The sequence below is a fragment of the Juglans regia genome, chromosome 13, assembly GCF_001411555.2.
Source record: "Juglans regia cultivar Chandler chromosome 13, Walnut 2.0, whole genome shotgun sequence".
In the NCBI taxonomy this organism is placed as follows: domain Eukaryota; kingdom Viridiplantae; phylum Streptophyta; class Magnoliopsida; order Fagales; family Juglandaceae; genus Juglans; species Juglans regia.
This window is the reverse complement of record NC_049913.1, coordinates 6,788,451-6,809,904: the sequence shown is the minus strand read 5'-3', so window position 1 is coordinate 6,809,904 and position 21,454 is coordinate 6,788,451. Positions and strand designations below refer to the sequence as shown.

The 21,454-nt window shown below is 34.8% G+C and overlaps 4 protein-coding genes across 11 annotated transcripts; 2 read left to right on the top strand and 2 right to left on the bottom strand.

Moving 5' to 3' along the window:
- The first annotated feature begins 280 nt into the window (after positions 1-280).
- Positions 281-1,932, top strand: LOC108993382. Its single transcript, XM_018968276.2, has 4 exons — positions 281-472; positions 715-851; positions 1,198-1,455; positions 1,584-1,932. The coding sequence occupies exons 1-4, from the start codon at positions 352-354 to the stop codon at positions 1,752-1,754; spliced, it is 687 nt and encodes a 228-aa protein (XP_018823821.1). The 5' UTR covers positions 281-351; the 3' UTR covers positions 1,755-1,932.
- A 2,223-nt stretch (positions 1,933-4,155) lies between these two features.
- On the bottom strand, positions 4,156-10,946 carry LOC108993381 (hippocampus abundant transcript 1 protein-like). 4 transcript variants are annotated; one of them, XM_018968273.2, is made up of 14 exons: positions 10,665-10,941; positions 8,955-9,066; positions 8,220-8,332; positions 7,730-7,852; positions 7,425-7,615; positions 7,111-7,186; positions 6,528-6,614; positions 6,297-6,377; positions 6,120-6,152; positions 5,889-5,942; positions 5,754-5,795; positions 5,517-5,595; positions 5,361-5,431; positions 4,156-4,551 (listed from the first exon to the last, which is right to left on the bottom strand). In XM_018968273.2, exons 1-14 carry the CDS (start codon positions 10,824-10,826, stop codon positions 4,468-4,470), a joined length of 1,308 nt encoding a protein of 435 aa, XP_018823818.1. In that variant the 5' UTR covers positions 10,827-10,941; the 3' UTR covers positions 4,156-4,467. The 4 variants fall into 4 exon arrangements, with proteins under 4 accessions (XP_018823818.1, XP_018823819.1, XP_018823820.1 ...); XM_018968274.2 differs by lacking the exon at positions 6,120-6,152 and having other exon boundaries at positions 10,665-10,944; XM_018968275.1 differs by lacking the exon at positions 8,955-9,066 and having other exon boundaries at positions 10,665-10,778.
- A 4,001-nt stretch (positions 10,947-14,947) lies between these two features.
- LOC108999645 (pentatricopeptide repeat-containing protein At4g35130, chloroplastic) lies at positions 14,948-17,692 on the top strand. 2 transcript variants are annotated; one of them, XM_018976550.2, is made up of 2 exons: positions 14,948-16,330; positions 16,517-17,692. In XM_018976550.2, exons 1-2 carry the CDS (start codon positions 15,076-15,078, stop codon positions 17,479-17,481), a joined length of 2,220 nt encoding a protein of 739 aa, XP_018832095.2. In that variant the 5' UTR covers positions 14,948-15,075; the 3' UTR covers positions 17,482-17,692. The 2 variants fall into 2 exon arrangements, with proteins under 2 accessions (XP_018832095.2, XP_018832094.2); XM_018976549.2 differs by having other exon boundaries at positions 14,948-17,692.
- On the bottom strand, positions 16,824-20,240 carry LOC108999647. Of its 4 annotated transcripts, none has more exons than XM_035684931.1 (2): positions 19,286-20,224; positions 16,824-16,891 (listed from the first exon to the last, which is right to left on the bottom strand). In XM_035684931.1, exon 1 carries the CDS (start codon positions 19,848-19,850, stop codon positions 19,332-19,334), a length of 519 nt encoding a protein of 172 aa, XP_035540824.1. In that variant the 5' UTR covers positions 19,851-20,224; the 3' UTR covers positions 16,824-16,891; positions 19,286-19,331. The 4 variants fall into 4 exon arrangements, 2 of the variants coding, with proteins under 2 accessions (XP_035540824.1, XP_035540825.1); XR_004798120.1 differs by having other exon boundaries at positions 16,843-16,891; positions 19,277-20,240; XM_035684932.1 differs by lacking the exon at positions 16,824-16,891 and adding an exon at positions 18,981-19,134.
- Positions 20,241-21,454: the final 1,214 nt, after the last annotated feature.

The following is a 21,454-nucleotide window of genomic DNA, read 5'->3' as shown; positions in this document are numbered from 1 at the left end:
TATGTGTATTTTTTATTTAAAAGATAAATATATATGTTTAAATAAAAGTAAAATAAATGACAAACTACATATTAATTAATTAGATGTAGCGTATAGTGTAAGGTTTAATTGTACGATTTCTCTAATGCAAATAGGGTTATGCATTTGGTTGTAAGCAAGTCGGGCCCCAAAAAATGGGCCAAGCTGAACAGAGCTTTAAATGGCACAGATTGGACGGAAGGGGCCCAATCCATCTCAGGTCTCCGAGATATATATACTCTGATATTTTTCGACGCAGAAGCGTAGGTGGTATCAAAGGCGACCGAGTCCGACCGATTCATTGAGTCATCTGTCTCCGTCTCTCTCGATTCCATGGAAACCCTCATGAGCTCCTCCTCTGTTACTTTCATGTCCTCGTCTTCTCCTTTTTCCAATTTCTCTCCCAGACGGACTCCTCCTTCGAGGTCATTTCAGTTCCCTTTCGCCTCCAAAGGTAGTAATTCTTATTTTTTTCTCATTTTTTTCTTATTCTCTTTCTCCTTTTTTTCTCGGCCTCCTTTTGGCTCCTCAGAAAACGTCTAAAACGGAAACTTTGATTGGATAAATTATTGAGTCTGGGGAGCTTCATATTTTCTTATTCGGTTTCGTACTGTTTCTCAGCAACCGACTTAGGCCCTTTCATTTCTAATAATTCATATTTTGCTTAAGATGGGACTAATAATATTTTGATTCCAGGGAACGATCCTGAGCCAAACGGTCCTCAGTCCAATTCGAAGGACATCGCATCAAACAATCCTCAGTCCAATTCCAAGGACATCAACAGTTTTCCAATTCTCAGTAATCGCCATCTCTCCCTTTCCCCTCTCTCAAAGGTTCTCTCTCTCTCTCTCTCCCTCTCTCTCACACACACACGCGCGCGCGCACTCATGCAAAATGATTTTTTTTTTAATTTATGTTTTGGTCCTTAGAAAATTGAGCCAAACATAAGGAAATGATCTTTTATTTTGTCGCGATTTCCTGACTGAACCCAATTTGTTGTAGTTAAGATATCAATTAATCTTTTAGCTCCTAGGTAATGTAATTTAAAACAAAAAAAATTAGAAGAACCATCGTGTTTTTTAGTTTCCTTGACGCTTCACAGAAACCAATCTTCTTTCATTTACTTTTTCTCTAAACCAATATATATATATATATATATATATATATTTTTCCTAATAGGATATGGCAATGGGATTAGTGCTGAACGCAGCTACCGGGAGAGGTTGGACCACTGGTTCAGGTATGGAAGGTCCTTCAGTTCCTGCTGGGATTGCGAGTAGCACGGGCACCGAGAATGTCTCCACTTTCCCATGGTCTCTGTTCACTAAATCACCTCGCCGAAGAATGCTTGTATCTTTTACTTGTAACATTTGTAGGCAGAGGACAACACGGGCCATTAATCCCCATGCTTATACTGATGGCACTGTATTTGTGCAGGTAATTAATAGCAGAAAGGTTATATAATATATTCTTGTTGATGCTTTATTAATTTGAGTACCTATCTCATTGATAAATGCTATTGAGGTGACTTTAACGACTAAGGATACTTCATTTTTGTTTTGTAGTGTTGTGGGTGCAACGCATTTCATAAGCTCGTGGATAATTTGAACCTGTTTCAGGACATGAAATGCTATCTCAGCCCAGGCTTTGATTATAGGGGTCATGGCTGGGATAATGTTAACTTCAAATATCTGGACACGGAAAGTGGCGATAATGACATATTTCCTATCCAGTGAGCTGGTTGGTCCATTTATAGAGTATGTATATTCTGACCGGTCTAGTGGGATCTTAGTTTGATTGGCATATATATTCTTGAGGTTATTCTGTAGAGACTCATTTTTTCCAATTCAGTATCTGATGGCTGGGTTGTATTCTGGGGTTAATAATATATGTATTTATATTAAGGATTGCGCATTCGCCTTGTAACTCTCTTGTTTCTTTGTTTTTTTTGGGGATGAATTAAATGTTACGCAATCCTAGATTGCTATCATCATCTCCTATCCTTTTTTCAATTTCCCAATACGATGACCCTTGCAATCTTCCCAGTACATGCTGAGGAATGTACTGGCTTATGGAATTTCCTTTTTTTGTTGGGGGGTTGGGTGGGGATGGGGGATTTATTTAGACCTTGATTCTTTTCTCTTATTCATCCTTCAAAGTTCAAACCCATCAGGCGATTGTTCAGCTCTAAATTCTTCTGTTAGCCGGAAAACCAATTGGCGGCCTAATGGCCCAAGTAAATGTCTTGTTGCTTGCCACTGAACCCAATACCAATTCCATTTTTGTGATGGTAAAATGCTGTTTTCTGACCCAAGAGACACTGGATGAAAATTGAGCAATTCACAACTCAGTTTTTGAAGAGAGTTTCTTATCTTTCTCTTCGTTATAGCCATCTGGCGATTGTTTTCTACTTGATTCTCTTCAAATGCTGTTTTCTGACCCAAAAGACACTGGATGAAAATTGAGCAATTCACAACTCAGTTTTTGAAGAGAGTTTCTCATCTTTCTCTTGGTTTTAGCCATCTTTCTTCACGGAAGAGCAGGCTAGTTCAATGATCCAGACTGGCTTTCCTCCCATTTTTCAGCTAAGATATTTTACTCCATTGCAATCCTTGGACAAAGTGAAAACTACCACGAGGGAAAGATAAGGTAAGTGGAAGGGGAGAATTGGGGTGGGGATTGGAAATGCATGGTCCTATCCAAGGGAGTTTCTCATCTTTCTCTTGGTTATAGCTATCTTTCTTCATGGAAGTGCAGGCTAGTCCAATGATCCAGACTGGCTTTCCTCCCATTTTTCAGCTTAGATATTTTACTCCATTGCAATCCGTAGACAAAGTGAAAACTACCACGAAGGAAAGATAAGGTAAGTGGAAGGGGAGAATTGGGGTGGGGATTGGAAATGCATGGTCCTATCCACATATATCTTCACAATTCCATTCCTCTGAGAAAGTAAACCCTGAGATACAAGCGCAGAAACAAGGCCCTAAACTCAAGCCTTAAATTTAGCCATACCCAAAGAAAGCCATGGGGGAATATATTAGTGAGTCTGATTGGGTAGAAAGCATTTTCATTGTAGTCAATTGTGTCGAGTGCTCTATATTACTTGTAGATGGCGTTGTCACACGGCATGGCAGAAGGGGCTAGAGTTCGTGTGAAGACATGAGATGTGAAGAGAAGTGAAGTGGGTGCCATGTTGTGAAGTGAAGTGTGGTCGTGGGCCGTGGGCCTTGGGCCTTAGGGAGTTTTGGGCTTTAGTAGAAGAAGGAACAAGACTACAAGAGTTATGCTGGCTTATGGAAGATCAGACCTCTGGGCCTTCGACTTAGTGGGCTCCATCAGGCCCAAAACTTATCTTATCATTTGTATTTCTATTTACGCACAAAATAGTATTTTACTGTTATTTTCCTATTGGCTGAGGGCAAGTAGTGGAATAGGTCTGGAGTTTGTTATATTTCGCAGCCGAGGTTTGTTAGAGGGCATCAGAATATTCATACTAAACTTTTCCTTGTTTCCTGAAGGTGCTCCTCTAAGAGAGCTGTATCGTTATGCGTGACATGAATTCCAGATTTTTCTTTGGTTTCTATCCATTTACCTGCTCATTTTCTGTTACATTCCACTTGGATTTATTACAATTGGTATCAGAGCAGGGACCACGTCACAGGTTTAAGTCACGGAGTGAGTGACCTATAGGCTGGATTAAAATTCTTTGGTACAATATATGGACAAAGTGTTAAGTCATTAAATATTGATATATGAGTGAATCTGTCAAAAGAGAAACGGTTACCGCTAGTTCAGTGTTGATGGGCTGCTGTGGATGTCAGATTCAGAATGTTATGATCTTTAACTGTTTAACCAAATTAGTATGCCCAGTCCTAATAGTGAGGTGTTTAACAATTGTGTTCAATGAGCATAGAAAGAATGATCCTCATGGATCCCATTTCTAGATGGTGCGTACTGAGCTTTAAATGGTTCTTTCTGATGGTTCTGACCACCGACCACTCATAGAGTTGCTTGCGAAGGGTTCATTTTTGACAACTCCTGCATGCAATGATGTCTGTCATGGTTCATGTTTTACTTGACTAGGAAAGAAGATCATGATCAACGTCATCCGGAAAAAAAAAAAAAAAATCTATTCAATTTTCAGCATAAGCAATAGGGAAAATTCATTAATGGGCTACCCCATAGTAATTGTACGAGTTCATTAATATGCCATGTTCTCCCCCACTCCTAATCATAGAATGCCCTTAATTATATCTTCCAAGATTGTTGTATGCTGTTCTGAATATATAGTTTAGTGCATAACAATCAATCCCTGTTATCTCTTGATCTGAAGTATGTTCTGGGGGCTCGTAAAGAACAAGACTGCTCCCAGAGCAAAATGGCTATAGAGAGATCAGAGTCTCCTCATGTTAGAGTACTATAACATTATCATCTATATTCTATACATAACTAGGCCTCCGTGGTTTGCTTATTGTCAGTTTTGTGACTGGGAGGAACTCCCCATATCATAATGCTCTGGATAAAGGCAATCATCTGCATGACAGCATGTGATTCGTCAAGCTCCCTTAAACGATAATTTACAAACTGAAACATTAAAATGATTTGGGATGAAAAAAATAAATAAATAATCAACAATATCCTGACTTTTATTTTTTATATTATAAATGAGTACTGAAGATCATGAATGATTTTTCATTTCACCCTATTTCTAATCAAACAGAAATTATCATGGCAACTCTCTCATTTAGAGAGAGTAAACACCGCTGTACAGATCTCAGCCAAAAAACAAACGAAACAACCTTACACCCCCATGTTATACAACAGGCTGACCTTGTTGAAGTGACTGAGTGCATAGAAAAGCAAGAGCTACTTTGTTTAAGTGAGTTTCTCTAATGCTGCTAAACTAGTACTAGCTTTTTAAGGGCTCTATCCAAAAGCTCATGAAATCAAAGCTCTGCCTGTAATGCATGTCGTGTAGGCTTTGTAATTGAGGGTAAAAGAAGTTGAAAGGAAGCACGATCCCGATCAATGGAATAAAATTATACAGTGACTGTGACAGGATAGTTACATGAAACATGCTCCTAGCCCTAGCCCTAGAGAAGATTAGAATAAGACCAGTCGTGTTGTTGGACTTGGCATCACTGACATGCTGATATTTTCCTTTTCCATATGCAGTTTTTTTTTTTTCCTCTTCGGTAACCCAATTTTTCATGCATACAGTTTAAACAGCATGGACCATCGTTCTTTTCTGCTGGAATATAACCAATATTTCTATTGTGATTTCTTATGTAAGTACTATAACTTTATTCCATCAGCTTTATCATAAAGTAAAAGACTCTTACCGTGGCAAACCCAATGCACATAATACTGAAACCAGGGAAACGAAACGGTGCTTCTTCAGACAGGAACAATGCTGGATGCCATGGCAGGAGAAATTTTCAATTTGAATTATTCTTATGCATAATAAATTATTTTTTCCAATTCAATCTTCCATATACCTGTTAGAGGACTAAAGATTAATGGAGAAACAATGTTGGCTAAGGAACTTATGCCATAAATACATCCTTGAGACTTCCCCTGACATGCATTTCACTGTTTCTATTAGTTATATGAAAAGAAGAAAAAATAAAATAAAATAATAAAAGATGAACAAGCTGGTGGAGCTTGGGAGGATATATATTGAACAAAGTAACATATATGTTGGATACTCCATTCCTACTATGTAGAAACTATACCTGCTCAGTGGGCCCTACTTGTTTCGAAACGATGCTGCGTATCTGTAGGAGTAAATTTCATGAACGTTTAATTTAGGACTTCAACGCTAGCGTAAGAAATGTAGCTTTTACCAAGATAAAAAGTTAAGAACATACACTTGGTTGCACAAAGACAGTAAAGATGGAAAACACAGTAGCGGCATAAGGAACCTGCATATATATGTTGAAGTTTGAACATGTACTCTATGAGAGCCAGAGCATGAATGAAGAGATCGATACTCAGAAGAAGATGATCAAATTATAATCTGAAGGAAGCTAGAATGATATTAGCACATATGATATGTTTTATTAGGCAAGAAGGAGACGACTTGGTTGAAGAATGATTACCCAAACTGACCATGCTATGCTGTTAAAAAATATCTGCATTAAATCAGGTAATCATCATCATCATCATCATTTCTATGCTTAATATATAAACAGTTACTAATATCGCTAGCTAGCTCGCTCGCACAGATAAAAACAAACAAATGGTTGCGTGGATAAAATGAGAAGCAAGGCCCTTACGTTTGTACAGCTCATGAAGAGACCGATGGAAAGCAACTTCTCCTCTCCAATGGCTGGTGCCAACATGGGCATGAAAAGCAGCTGCAGGATTCACAAGTTTTCAAGAGCAAACATATGATAAACGCAATAATAGAGAAATGAATAGTTTGGAAGAAATAATGTTAGAAAAAAGGATAGAAATGTAGTAAATGAATAGCAGAACATAGAGAAATTGAGTTATGTAAAGCATACCTGTGAAATGGTCCCTGCAACTCCAAAAATTAGCAAGAGATCAGCATACTGGTTTTTATTGAAGTGGAAACGGGCCTTCAGGAAGTACTGCATGGATCGAAAGCTGCCATGTCGGTATTTATGAGAGAATTTGATTGCATTACTAAAAAGGTAGAGTGTGCGATATAATAGTAAGATTATAAACTTCTCGATCGGTTAAAGTAGTTGATGGTGTAGACAATTAATATCTACTTTTGTTATCTAATTTGATCTTTTAACTAAGTTTTCTCTTATCCATTGAACATTAAGTACTACTGCATGCGTTGTCTTTGTCGATCCTGTATAATGGGACTTAGTTCCAGAGCTATATATATATATATATATATATAAGATTCTACCCTGAGACTATAAAACGTAGGGCAGATTTCTCAAGGGTGGTTGCAGTTTGAAAGTTTTAACGCCCTTATCTGCTGCTGTATGCACTAACTGCCAGTAACCATGCATGCATGCGCGTACCATAGACAATCAAATAAACAAAAACCTTTGGCCCCTGATCATGTCATTAATATAAATGTCGCACTTCGATACTAAAGAAGAACTGTACCAGTAACGAAGCTATAATCCCACCCTCTGCAAGACCATTGAAGAATGAAACCACTGTTGCTTGTGAAAATGTCGTACTGCATGAATACGATGTTTTCACAATTTAACACAATGTAAGAAATTAATTAGGACAAAATTAGATAATATATAATATATATATATATATATTTCGTAATAAACAATATAGTCATCATGTTTAGACCAACAATGGGCATACAATAGGTGGAGTCGGCGTAGGAGAGTCCAGAGTCTTAAACAAGGGAGCTGATGATCTCGTAGTGTGTGTGTGTGTGTGATGCCAATGCAAATCGTTACCTGCTCTTCATCAGGCATATCAGATCCCCAATTGATGGAATCCTCTTGAAGGCCTGTGTTGTGGTCTTTTCTAAATCACCATGAGGTGTTCCGTTCAACATTGGCTGTCTTAAACCATCCCCATTGGGTATGCTTTCCTTGAGAAAAACTCTCATGTAAACTGCTGCAATCATCGACATGACAGCAGCAACCTGAATAAAAAAAAATTGATCGTTACAAATCACAATTAACAAGCTAGCTATATACAAAGTAAAGAACTGATTATTATTCCAAGGAGAAGTTCAAGACGTACGGCTAGGGACAACCTGAAATGTCGCAGCAGTGGAGAGAAAACGAGCCACTAAGGTTCCACATACAAATGCAGCTGAACCAACCCCGGCTAGAATTCCAAATGCTGATGCCCGTTGTCCATCTGGGACTTTATCTGCCTGATCAGAAGAAAGAAACATCAGCACATGATCACATTAATGTAACTGATCAAGATTTTATCTGGTATATCGTATGATGTCGCTTAATTTCTGGCCAGAAAAGCATGATGGAAAGCTTCGATATATATGGATGCGTTGATCTTCCCACTACTCTCTAACCCTTCTCGCATTTCGTTCTGTCGTCTGTGATCTAAGCTCATTATTTGTACCAGCTGAGACTAACTCAAAGTGCCATCCAGCAGCTGGAACAGCTTTGCAGAACAGTGGCGCTTAGGACAAGTACAATATAAATTAAGCAAATAAACTAGCTACATATTATATATATATATATATTTATGATCATGTGTGGCTTTGGGGGGGTAAATACCACATAAGCAAGAGCAAGGCAATTGATGCTGCCTTCGCCGACCATTGCAGTGAGAGTCCTTATGAAGAAGTAGGCATAAAAGAAGCTGGTCGTCCTGCTATATGCCATTATCACTGCAAAATTATTTTCTTCACTCTTAAATAATTATAACATGACGATATATATATCATGCATGCATGTAGTAGTACTTCACGTCAAAGCTGCTGTAATAGCCGATCTATATCAAGAATTTTGAAAGCCTTATAGGAAAGAAACGGAAAACAATAAATCAAAGCAATTATAAATGTTAACGACCTTTGTTGGATTAATAAATCATTGCAATCTGTGTTTACAAGACTCAGATATATAGCTAGCTAGGTAGCTAGAAAGGCTTATAATTTCAAATCAAATATATACAGATATCACATGCAGCATTATCACAATTAATGGAACGTACTGTTACTTGTTAACCTTGTACTCAAACCTCTGATCAGATAATATATATCTAAATTAATTTGACTGTCCACTCAAATATTTAAAGGACTATACATATAGACTAGCAGAAAATGACCATTCGCGCGAACACAGATCATATTTGTGTCAAAAGTCGTCGAGATCAAGCGACCCAACCATCCTTGAAAGCACTAAAAAGCATACAAAAAAAAGCATGCAGCAAGCATGCGTGCGTTTATGGGGGCCACGGAAGCACTAAGGAATCAGCAATATTATTAGGGAATGGAAACAATATATGCCCACCTAGAGGAAGAATGGAGAGAGTCATGGGGAGGGTGAGCAACTCTTTCCTGCCGTACACGTCAGATAGATTCCCAATTAGGGGTGTAATTATCATTGCTCCCAATCCTATGATCTGCAATATTTATATAACATCATTATAAATGGATTATATATAAGATCTGCTTTTTTATTATTTTTTCCGAAATCATCTTGTAAATTCAATAACATTAACGATATAATCGAGCTAGCTGTTTATAATATTTCCAATTAGTTTCCTGAAACATAAATAAATCCAATAACCAAAAGGATTAATTAAAGTACACGTTTTTCCCCGGCCTTGTCGTGATTACGTACCGTTTTGATAATATTACGAGACATTATTAATCAACAGCTAGCTAGATAGCATGCAACATGTTACCGACAATAATATTATGCCTAATTTTATAAATTAATCTTCTAAATTAAATAACGTCCTAAGTTCTAATTAATATGTTATATGATCCAAAGTCTGATCATCACTTGTATATAAGCTGTGAATATATATTAATTTGTGTTTAATGTTCTTTTTTTTTTTTTTTTTTCTTGTTTCAGCTTATTAAGGAATACCGGTTACGGAAAGGTGAGTCCACGTCTCGTTGTCATGTAATAAAGTGGTACACTAGAAAAAGAAAATAGCCCACCTCATGTTCTTATTTCATGAGACACCGAAAGCAGATTCCCTTGCCCCCCCACCCCTCTATGTCTGATCTCTTTAGTACGTAAGTACTGGCCTGTAACAATATTATTGAGAACCCACCCTTATTTTCTGTGGAATCAAATCACCAACTCCGGTCGGTCGGAATGCAACACCGAGTGATCTGAGTATACATATCTAAGCCTATTTCCGGCCACTGGAAACTGATCAGTGCAGAAAAAACCAAATCAAGCTATCTTTGGACGTTGTGGGTCAGGGAAAAGGGGATCCGAGATACTAGTACCTCGGAGACGTTAGTTTGGCAAATAAAGCATCTATGTGTAGCAGTTGCAGCCAAAGCATGAGCATGCACGTTAATTCGGCGCCATAGAACAAACATGTCGTTGCCCCCAGCATTCGATATCCGGCCAGATCTACTTAACTATTCCGAGATCTGGAGGAAAAGTCCCGAGAAATGGATCATAAAATTTAGATGGCTAAGAATAGCCAACATGGTAGGTTTGAAATTTAGGTAGGGATCGAATACAGACATAATTGATCAGGACCTTGCGAGTTACTGGCCTATACGTCCACGTGCGCACATTTAAACCTTATTCCATCATCCTGCGAATCTACATACGCCTTTAATTTGAAACCATGTAAGTTTTATCTATGAACTTAATTATTAAATGAAAAATAATTAAATAAAACGGAAAATAATGAAACTATTACTCTCTATTAATATTATTTAGTTGTAGTAAAGATCATCGGCTTTCTGTTTGTAGAGTTGCCTCAGTTTCTTAAACATGCATGCAAAACATGAAATCTGAGCGTGCTTAGTAAGTTCCTGAGTTAGTATCCCCTTCCCCCCTTCAAAACTGGCAGGAGTTTCTGTTAAGATGCAGACTTTTGTGTGGGAAAAAGTTCAAACGTACACTAAAATTTGGATTTTGGAACCATCTTGCAGAAGAAATGAAGAGCATGCATGCAGAGGAACATGAAATTAAGAGCCACGAAGAAAGGGAAAGGAAGGGCAACAAATTATATCACAAACATACCGCCTGTTGGCAACCAGTGAGGTAGATTGCGAGGGAGCACTCATCTTGACCAGGGCAAAGAGCCAACATGGTGACATCGGTGATGGATGGAACCACCGTGAAGCTAGCAAAGCCTGAGAGGAAAACCGTTACAAAGAGGTGGCTCAAACCTGTTAAATCCATCTCTTCGGCCCTTCTTTGCGCGCAGCAAAACTTAGTACTACTTCTACACCCTATATATAAGAAATACAGAAATACTCCATGATTTGAGAAATGAAGGTTGCATATATATCCACGTTATGTGGGTCTTTTGCTACTGCCTTTTTTGTTTCCTTTCCACGTAAATGGGCTTGCGCACGTGTTTGCGTGAGACTAGCAGATATGAGATCATCGCTAAGAGAGGGAGGAAAAAAGTGAAAAAGATGAGTTTTATTGTTTATCATCTCTCCGTATTACATACTATACTTTTTTATTTTTATTTTTAAATTTTATTCTCTTTAAACTAATTAAATTCTTTTACTTATTATTTATATACCATATTTTTTATAATAAAAAAAATTTATGTAAAATGATTAATAAAATTTTTCCAAAAAAATTGGATTCGTAGTCCTTAATTTTCTCGGTAAATTTTAACAGACAAACTATGACCAAGAAAATCAAGAGAGTATATATAATTAAATTTTAAAGATAAATTTTAAATTTTATAAATTAATTTTTATCATTAAGGTGTATATATTATTATTATTATGTACTTCCGACTTGATAATAAAATAATTTAAAAACACATATTATATACATATAGGGTAGCACTAGCCAGTACTAGCCATCGATGATGGCTCTCAAGAGATTCTCCCGATTAGTGCATTTGTTATTTTTTTTATATATATTTTTTTAATCTCTTTTAAGATTAAAAAAAAATCACAATATTATTAAAAATACTTTTTTAATCATTAAATAAAAAAATTTAAAAAAATAAACTTTTTTATCGAGGCCCATCATCGGAATGTCTTATCGGGTGCTGAAGTATTTTCCATACATATATATGTTGCACAAAAGAAATCTCATTTATTGAAAAATGATCTGTACAGGATGATTGTATTTATATAAACGATTAGTCGGCAAGTCTATTTTACAAATTTGCAACTGTACTTAAGCTAATTAAAAGTTGGTTAGTATCTGAACTAACAGAAACTGTCATATAACTTATAACTAGAAATTGAACGTGAGGTTATTAATCTCTCTAATAAATGGGAAGCCAGACTGCTAGACATGAGCAAGCTAGCACAAGCTCATGCCAAAAAGTTGAGTGCTCATCGCGAGCAAGTACAATTATTTGACAAGGTTACAGTCATTAAAAAATTATCTATAAAAAAAAAAATTCATAAATTAATATTGTTAATATCAAAAAATCGTACAACAGGCCAAAACGGAAGAAAAAGTCATTTGTGGTCCAATGAGACAATCCAAGACTAGATGAAGCGGTTCGAAACCCATGATGGCAGTCTAAAGCGATGGTATGGTATCGTACGTACATCCATAACAGTGAATATATAAAAAATAGATATAGAAAATATAAATAGAGATTGAGACACACATATTTACGTGGTTCGGCACAGGGCCTAGCTACGTCCACGAGTCGTTTGGAAGGTAAATTTACTATAATATAGATATTTTACCGTCTCTCATGGTCTCTTCTTTCTCTTTATACAATAGAAGTTGGATACCTATTTTTTAGAGAATATGATATTTTGGAGTTCTTATTCTAAGATTGAAGATAACTTTTGTGTTCTCGTAATAGTCGATTAGTCGTATGGCAGAAGTCCACCTTTCATCTGATTTGATCCCTCTTTTATAGTGTCCTTTGGGAGTAGTGAAAAATGACATATTTATCTCACTTCTCCCTTACGTGTATGAATTGTTTTATTTTCTTTCTCATTTTTCTCTATTTTTTGTCACATTCCTTCTTTCCATTTACACTTGTTTTTTCTTGTCCACTCATTGTCTCTTCCTAATGATGACCCTTTAGATTAGGTCTGGGATGCCAAATGGGCCAGGGGAATTTTACCCCCTAACAAATGTGATTTTATATTATATGTTAAATTTATTTTACAATAAAATTAATTTTAATATTTGAAATACCATATCAAATCACGTCAATTTATGAATTTACTTTTATAAAATCTCTTTACGGCTAAAATATTTATCCAGTTATTGACCATAGCACCATGTATTTATCTCTTTTCACTCTATAGACTAGAATTCAAATAATAATTCTAGTCTAAATCCATTTTATACCATACTATGAATGAACTAGAATAATATCATGACAATTTTGCTATTTCTTAATTATTACCTTTTTAATTATATAATTAATTTAATCATATTCTTCTAAATATATTTTTAATAATTTATAATATTCTATTTGACAAGACCTCTTTCTATACCTATGAATTTCATTGGACCCATAAATGTTACATTGAAAGAATATTTTGATTTTTCCAATATCAATAGATTGATTGTTTCGCTCATGTATCTTTTAAAAGGAAAAAAAATCTGTGAGAGCCATTTCATGGATCCGAAATAGAGTACTTGGGCTTTTCCAATAATAGGAGTGAAGAAAAAAAACTTGATGAATCGGTGAATTTGGTCCAGTTTAAAACCAGTTTGATTTGGTATCGATTTTTTTTTTTTTTTTGAATTGGTTTAAATCGGTCTGATTCTGATTTTTTTTTTTTTTTAACAGCGGACCGGGACCAGTTCATATATATATATATATATTAATTTTTTATATTATATGAAATATTTTTATTTGATTTTTATATTATATATAACTTTTATTTATAATTTATATATATAATATATATAATTATATATAAAAAAATTTTGTATTATATACTAAATTGCTAATTAATATAACATTAAATTTTAAAATCCTATTATTCATGTATAATAATAATCTAATAATATAAAATTAATCTTATAAATCTTAATATAACATTTGATATCACATTATCATTAAAAATTTTAATTTTATAACATAAAATTTTAATCTTAAATATGAACATTTGATCATATGTTATTAATATAAACTATACATATATTAAGGATAAATACATTTTATAGTATAATAAATTATAATATATATAATTTTTGATAGACACATTTCTATACATTTGATCTTATACACTCATATAAAAAGTGTATGTAACCATCATATATATTATCACTAACATATATGTAACCAAGTATATTATCACTAAAATATATAATCAAATATAAATAAGTTAGACACTAACATATTATCACTAACATACATAATCATATACTATATCACTATATGATACTATTATATATATACTAATACTAATACTAATACTAATACTAATATTAATACTATTAGTAATCCACTATATATAAATAACTATATAAATCACTATAGTATTAGTAGTTATACTAATAATATATCCCTATATAATCCACTATATATCACTATAGTATAGTTATACTAATTATATAATTCACTAATACTATAATAAAACCAGAAAAACTAGATTAAACTGGATCGGAATCGACAAAATCAGAAGCATCGGTTTAGGAGTGTAATTGGTAAGGTATCGTCGTATCGATTCTTCAAATTTCAAAATCGGTGTATATCAGTTCGATTCTAAAATATATCTATAACTGAACCAGACTGGACTGGATCGATTACACCTTTATCAATAACTAAAAAATATATCATGCACGAATCTAATTGGGGTTCGTTGTAGTGAAAGAACTGGATAGATAAAAAGAAGAATTATAATTGTATGATATCTAATGAAACCCTCATTGGAATTGATATCTCGTTCTAAGAGAAAGATGTCAAATATCTTGAGTTTTAAAACTAAGATTATATATTATGAACACATGATGCTCTTATCAAACACAAAAGATCGTATCATTAAATTATATGACATCTTTGAAATTAGATGTGAATGCCACACGCATTTAATTCGAGATTACTTTGATAATTATTTATATATCTTAGTCAAGAAAAAAAAAAATATATATTTAAAATACATTATTAAATATGAAAAATTTTATACATTATACTATCATCTTATTTATATGGCATATTTATCATTATTAAATGATTAATTATTATATATTTTTTTATTATCTAATAATAATAAATATATCATATATTATTTAATAGGATCAAAATAAGACGAGAATTTGATATATAGCATATTATATTTTAATGGACGTAAAAGCTTAGAAGTTTAGAACGCTCAAAACACCGGCCAAGAAAAATAAAACGCGCAGAGACGACGACGTCATGGACTGTATCAAATTGTCATTCTTGTAGAGAAGCAAAAATCCTTGGTTTTCAACGGCTACTTATCCTGAACTTAAAGTTCAAAGCGACCCCGACACCCCCCCCAAGCTGACAATGGCAATAACGCTTGCTCATGCCCACTTCTACAACTCCAACGCACCCGAAGATGTTTCGCGTAAACAAGTCGAAACGATGAAAACAAACTGGAAACCCGGGCTTGTAAACAACCCAAAAATCTCCAAAACAGCTTCGTTTGATAGGAATCGATCGAATAATGTAAAGGGTTTGGTTGAACCACGCACTCTTTCGCTCACACGGGCTCTTTCTCATTTCGTTGACGCTGGGTATATTGAACATGCTCTCTACCTGTTTGAGAAAATGAACCATCTCGATACGTATATCTGGAATGTTATGATTAAAGGGTTCACCAATAATGGTTTTTTTAGAGAGGCAATTAATGTTTATTGTAGAATGGGATATGAAGGTGTTCGAGCTGATAATTTCACTTATCCGTTTGTTATCAAGGCGTGTACAGGATTGTTGTCCTTGATGGAAGGGCAGAAAGTTCACGCAAATATCATTAAGATCGGGATGGATTTGGATGTTTACGTTTGTAATTCACTTATTAGTATGTTTGCGAAGATGGGATATATTGAGCTTGCAGAGAGGGTGTTTGGTGAAATGCCAGTTAGAGACTTGGTATCTTGGAACTCTATGATTAGCGGATATGTTGCTGTTGGGAATGGTTGGAGCTCATTGGTTTGTTTCTTTGAAATGCAGGCACTTGGAATGAAACCTGACAGAATTAGCATGATCAGCGCACTTGGTGCTTGTTCTCTTGATTGTTGTCTTCAAAGTGGGAAGGAAATTCACTGCCGAGTGCTCAGGTGTGGTTTTGAATTGGATTACATGGTTCAGACATCACTTATTGACATGTATGGCAAATGTGGTAGGATGGATTATGCAGAGAGGTTGTTTGACAGGATTTCTCCGAGAAACATTGTGGCTTGGAATGCAATGATAGGAGGCTATGCACGAAATTTTTGTCCTTTTGATTCATTTTCTTGCTTGAAAGGGCTGCAAGATGCCGATGGCTTGAATCCTGATGTAATCACAATGATAAATGTGCTCCCCTCTTGTGCACAGTTACAGGGTAAATCTGTCCATGGCTATGCCCTTAGAAAAGGTCTTCTTCCTCATTCAGTCTTGGAAACCGCTTTAGTTGTCATGTATGGAGAATGCGGAGCGTTGAATCTGGCAGAACGTGTATTTGGTCAGATGACTGGAAGTAACCTTATATCATGGAATGCCATGCTCGCTGCTTATGTACAGAATGGTTGGAACAATGAGGCCTTGGGTCTATTTCGAGGTATTTGGAACCAGCCTTTTAAATTAGATGCATTTACATTTGCAAGCATTCTACCAACCTTTTCTGAATTAGCCTCATTGAGAGAAGGGAAGCAAATCCATGATTTTATCATTAAATCAGAGCTTGGTACCAATACCTTCATCTTGAATTCAATTGTTTACATGTATGCTAAATGTGGGGATTTAGGGACTGCAAGAGAAGTTTTTGATCGCATGTTGTATAAGGATGTGGTTTCATGGAATACGGTCATTATGGCACATGCCATTCATGGGTTTGGGAAATTTTCTGTTCAGTTGTTCTCTAAGATGAAGGAGAATGGCTTCAAACCCAATGAAAGCACCTTTGTTTCCCTGCTATCATCTTGTAGCATTTCTGGTATGGTTGATGAAGGGTGGGAATACTATAATTCGATGAAGAGGGACTACAATATCGATCCTGGAATAGAGCATTATGGCTGTATGATTGATCTTATTGGCCGCACCAGCAATCTTGAGCTAGCCAAGAGATTCATTGCAGAAATTCCTTTGGCCCCCACAGCCAGGATATGGGGATCATTGCTGACTGCAAGCAGAAACAATGGAAACATAGAATTAGCTGAACTTGCTGCTAAGCATATACTATCCCTAGAGCATGATAATACTGGATGCTATGTCTTGCTTTCTAATATGTATGCTGAAGCTGGAAGGTGGGGAGATGTAGAGAGAATTAAAATTCATATGATAAAAGAAGGTTTGGAGAGGACGAAGGCATGCAGTGTGGTCGAAAACAATGGTAAAACTTGCAGATTCATCAACGAAGACAAGTCCCATGCTGAAACAAACATGATTTATGACGTATTAGATACAATCACGAGGAAGATAGGAGAAGACATTTATGTTCACAGTGTTAGCAAGTTCAGACCATCAGAATTGGGAAAGAGAAGAGCAAACTCATCACAGAAACACAGCGTAAGACTGGCTATTGCTTTTGGCTTGATATCTACTAAGTTGGGAAGCCCTGTTCTTGTAAGAAAGAACACTAGAATATGTGAAGCTTGCCACAGTGCTGCAAAGAAGATTTCAGAGTTTACTAGGAGAGAAATAATTGTGGGGGACTCTAAGGTCTTTCACCACTTCAGAGATGGGCATTGCTCGTGTAAGGATTATTGGTGACTGCAGTTTTGTGTTTCCCCCTTAAATGAGTGGCGACTGCAGTTTCTGAAAAAACTGGGAAACTAGAGATACATGACCAGTTAGAGTCCATAGATGTGTTGTAATAGCATAATGAGACAGAAGTTCTAGCTGACAATGTATATTTTCTTTTCCACCAGTCAATGTATATATTACTTGAAATAGTTATACATTTTAGTTATGGAGAATATAATTGCTGAATTTATTCGAAGTTCATAAATCGAAATATGCAACTTAAGGATAAAAAAGAGGTCTGGAGTCTTTATTTTTCCTTTTCCTTTGGTGTTTTATTTAAGAACCAGATGAGTCATATAATTCTTGTCACTCTGAGCCTAGGTGTGAAAGCTAGCATCAGGTCACTAAACAAATGGGGGGGGAGTCAATCAAGGCGTGACAAAGAAATTTTGTATGCGTGAGCGTGATTAAACTTAAATCTTAGAGCACAAGAAATGCAGTGGAATTTCAGAAAAAATATGTGTGAATTTGACTTTCAGAGCAGGTAAGTTTAACACGAACGTTCCCCTGAATCCCCTCGTAACGTGCGGTCACAGTAATACTGGTCACTGACTCAACTTGTATTCACGCGCTCGAGGGGGCGTCGGAAAGACACTAAAAATGGGGGAAGTGGTGAAGAAATGTCGTATTCATGGATGACGGGGCCTATCCAGATTCCACAGATGACTTTAAGGTGAGAGTAGAATAGAATGTCCTAAATCGCATGCTTCCTTACCGGTGGAAATTATGTTTGAAAGCAAAAAATTTATAAAATTCATCGAAACCTAATATTTTTGTTAGTAATTAACTCCCAAACATAATCAAATTTTGGGAATTAGATATATGATTAAAAACAATCCTTATAACTATGCTTGCAATTAAGATGGGGATCCTAGTTTATGCCTTGGATGATACTATTTGAAAAGAGAACAGTAATGCTTGCTATGTTCTTATCTCAACCAATAATAAAATTTTTATGGATTATCATCATTGATGTAGTCCTATCAAATTGACTTTGCAATCGTTAACAACACTTGAAAGTTGAACGTGCAAAAATTCATTCAAGTGTCAAGATGCAGCTTTTTTTTTTTTTCTCCAAAAGAACAAACTGATTTTGAACTTATCTTATTCTTCTTTCAATATAATAATAAAAAAATCATTAGATGTGTTAGGCTATATAGGATTCAGTTGAGATCAATTCAATTTAGTTTAATTTTAAATTGAATCTAACATTTAAATATTCAACTCTCAAATTATTAAATTTATCTCAATTCAAAACTTCCTTACGCGTGAGATCCATAAATTTTTTTCAATTCAACACATCTTTATACGTGAACCTACAATCTTTTTCAATTTCTCATAAATAATAATAAACACATCTTAATATTTAAATACATCTGAATTCATTTTAAATAAATTTCACATAACTTATTTTACATGCTCAACTCATTATTATTTATAAAAAATTCAGCTCACTTAACGTAGCCTTAGCCGCTGAACAAACTTTCGAGAAACGATAATCATATGATTAAACAAAAAAATTGAAAAAAAGGGCCATATAATATAGCAAAAAAATTCAACTCTCCGCCACGAATCCATAGAGTTCCATATATTTTAATTGTTTGGACACAATCTCTAATCCTGTATGACAAACATAAATCAACCGCCCAAAAGGCAAAAAGTATAAGAGAAATTATATAAAAATATTAATTATTTTATTGTTATTAAAAAAAGAGAAAGAAAATCTATTCACAAATTGAAGAAATTCCTAATTCTTATCTACCGGTCAAACCTCCATGGTTGCAAAAAAGCATCTCTGCACTCTCTGTCTCTCTGTCTCAGTCAACCTTCTCATCATCGTCATCATCATCCTCGTCTTCTTCCCCTTCATCATCAGCATAATACAGAATCTCTCTTCTCTCACGAAAAGCTTCCTTAATTATCGAAACGACGTAGCCGAGCCACCATAAGCAACCGCCCTCGCAAGAGCAATATTGCTCCCTGAGCCTCCCGAAGAAGCCCTTGTCCCCTGCCTCCCGAGGCGTCGACATAGGCTGGAGATAAGCCAGAGCCGCGTGCTTGACCAGCGGATTCTTGATCGGGATCTCGTCGTACCAGCTCGAGTTGTTTGTCGGTGACAAGCTCGACAGCGGCAACAGGTCCTTGAGACTCGTGTACTCCATGGACTGTATGGCTATCATCTCTATGTCGGAGATTGGGAGCTCGGAGGAGTTGAAGCCGTTGTGCTGGAGAAAGCTCGGAGAATGAGAGTGTGAGTTGGTGTGGGATTTCAAAGGCAAATCAAGTACTTTTGCCGTTTGGTTCAGATTTGGGTGCTTGATTGTAGGCGTTTCCATGGTTTGTATCTCAATGGGTATTCCTTTTTCTTCTACTCGTCGTTTTCGGTTTTGTTTTAGATACGAATTTCGAAGAGATTTTGAGATAGAGACAGAGCCGACGGATAGGAGTGTATTTTTGAACCCACGGCTGTGTGTGTTTTCCGGGTTTAGAAGAGAGTTTTGGAAGCGGGAGTCATCTCGGGAGGGAGAGGCAATGGGTTGTGTGCTGCGTGGGTCCACGCCTTTTAAAGCGCGTGGTATATGTGATTACTGGGGTGCAATATGGAGACTACACTTGTCTTCTCCTTAGCGGAAGAATTGAGCGCGTGAGTTCCTTAGCTACTATGAGTCTACGACTTGGAGTGTGTTTCTACTTTCTTTTTCTTATTATAGTTTTTGGGTTATTAGAAAAAACAATTCTATTATCTTGAGTTTTATTACTTACATAACATACGTTACGCTTATTTTTATATTTTTTATATTTTTTAATTTTTTTGATTTTATTATTTTTAAACTAATTAAATTATTCTATTCATAATCTATATACCACTTACTTAATAAGAAAAAAAATTTAAAATTAAAAAAATTATATGTGATATATAATATGAAGATGATGAGTATAATTTTTCATTCATTATTGCATACTACCTATTATTTTTATTTATTTATTTATTAAATATATGATGTATGAATAATGGGTATAAAAATTTAATTATTTTAAAAAGAATAAAATTTTTTTATAAATAATAAAAAAATATAGTATATAGTGTGCGTAGAGAGTAACAAAGTTCTATTAAAAAAATGTTTTTATCTAACAACAGGAATTAAGCGGCTGTCAGCATTTTTTTCAAAAAACCAACGCCAGACGTAATTTTAGGGGGTAAGTTTTATAAATTTGGGTTATCTTAAAAAAAAAAGTATTCTTATCATTTAAATTATACTCTCCCAAACGTACCATTTAAATTATCGTCAGTGCATTTGTATGTATATTTTCTTTTATATTTTCTAATTATTAATTAAAGTAACAAGAAATTAAAACTCAAGCGATCTACCTCTCATTCACAATCGTCTTACGAAAGAAAGCAATATACTAGAAAAAAAAATCTAAGTTGTTCCTTCAATTTGCCTCCTCAAATGTGTCGATAATGTATTTATTTATTTTTAGATATTTAAAAAAATTATCACTAATAAATTGTATATTTTTAACATTTAAAATAAATATAAAAAAATTCAAAATGTACTAAGAATACACTTGAGGGGACAAATTAATGTACTAAACAGCAGCACCATACCAGAAAGAGTAATGACACTTACACTTCTTTTATTATTATTTTATTATTTAGCTATTTTTTTTTCTTTTTCTCTTTAAATTTGAATTAAAAATTTCAAAATATGATATTCTTGTATAATCTAGAAGAAAATAAATTCAATTAACTGACGTAATCATGTAATTTAATTAAAAATAAATTAAATTAACATTCTCTTACTCTTTGGTTTAATTTTTATAAAATTAAATTTATTTTGAATTAATATACATAATTATGTTGATTGATTGAATTTATTTATTTTAAAATTATATAAGAACTTCATATTCTAAAATTTATAATCTAGATTCAAATAAT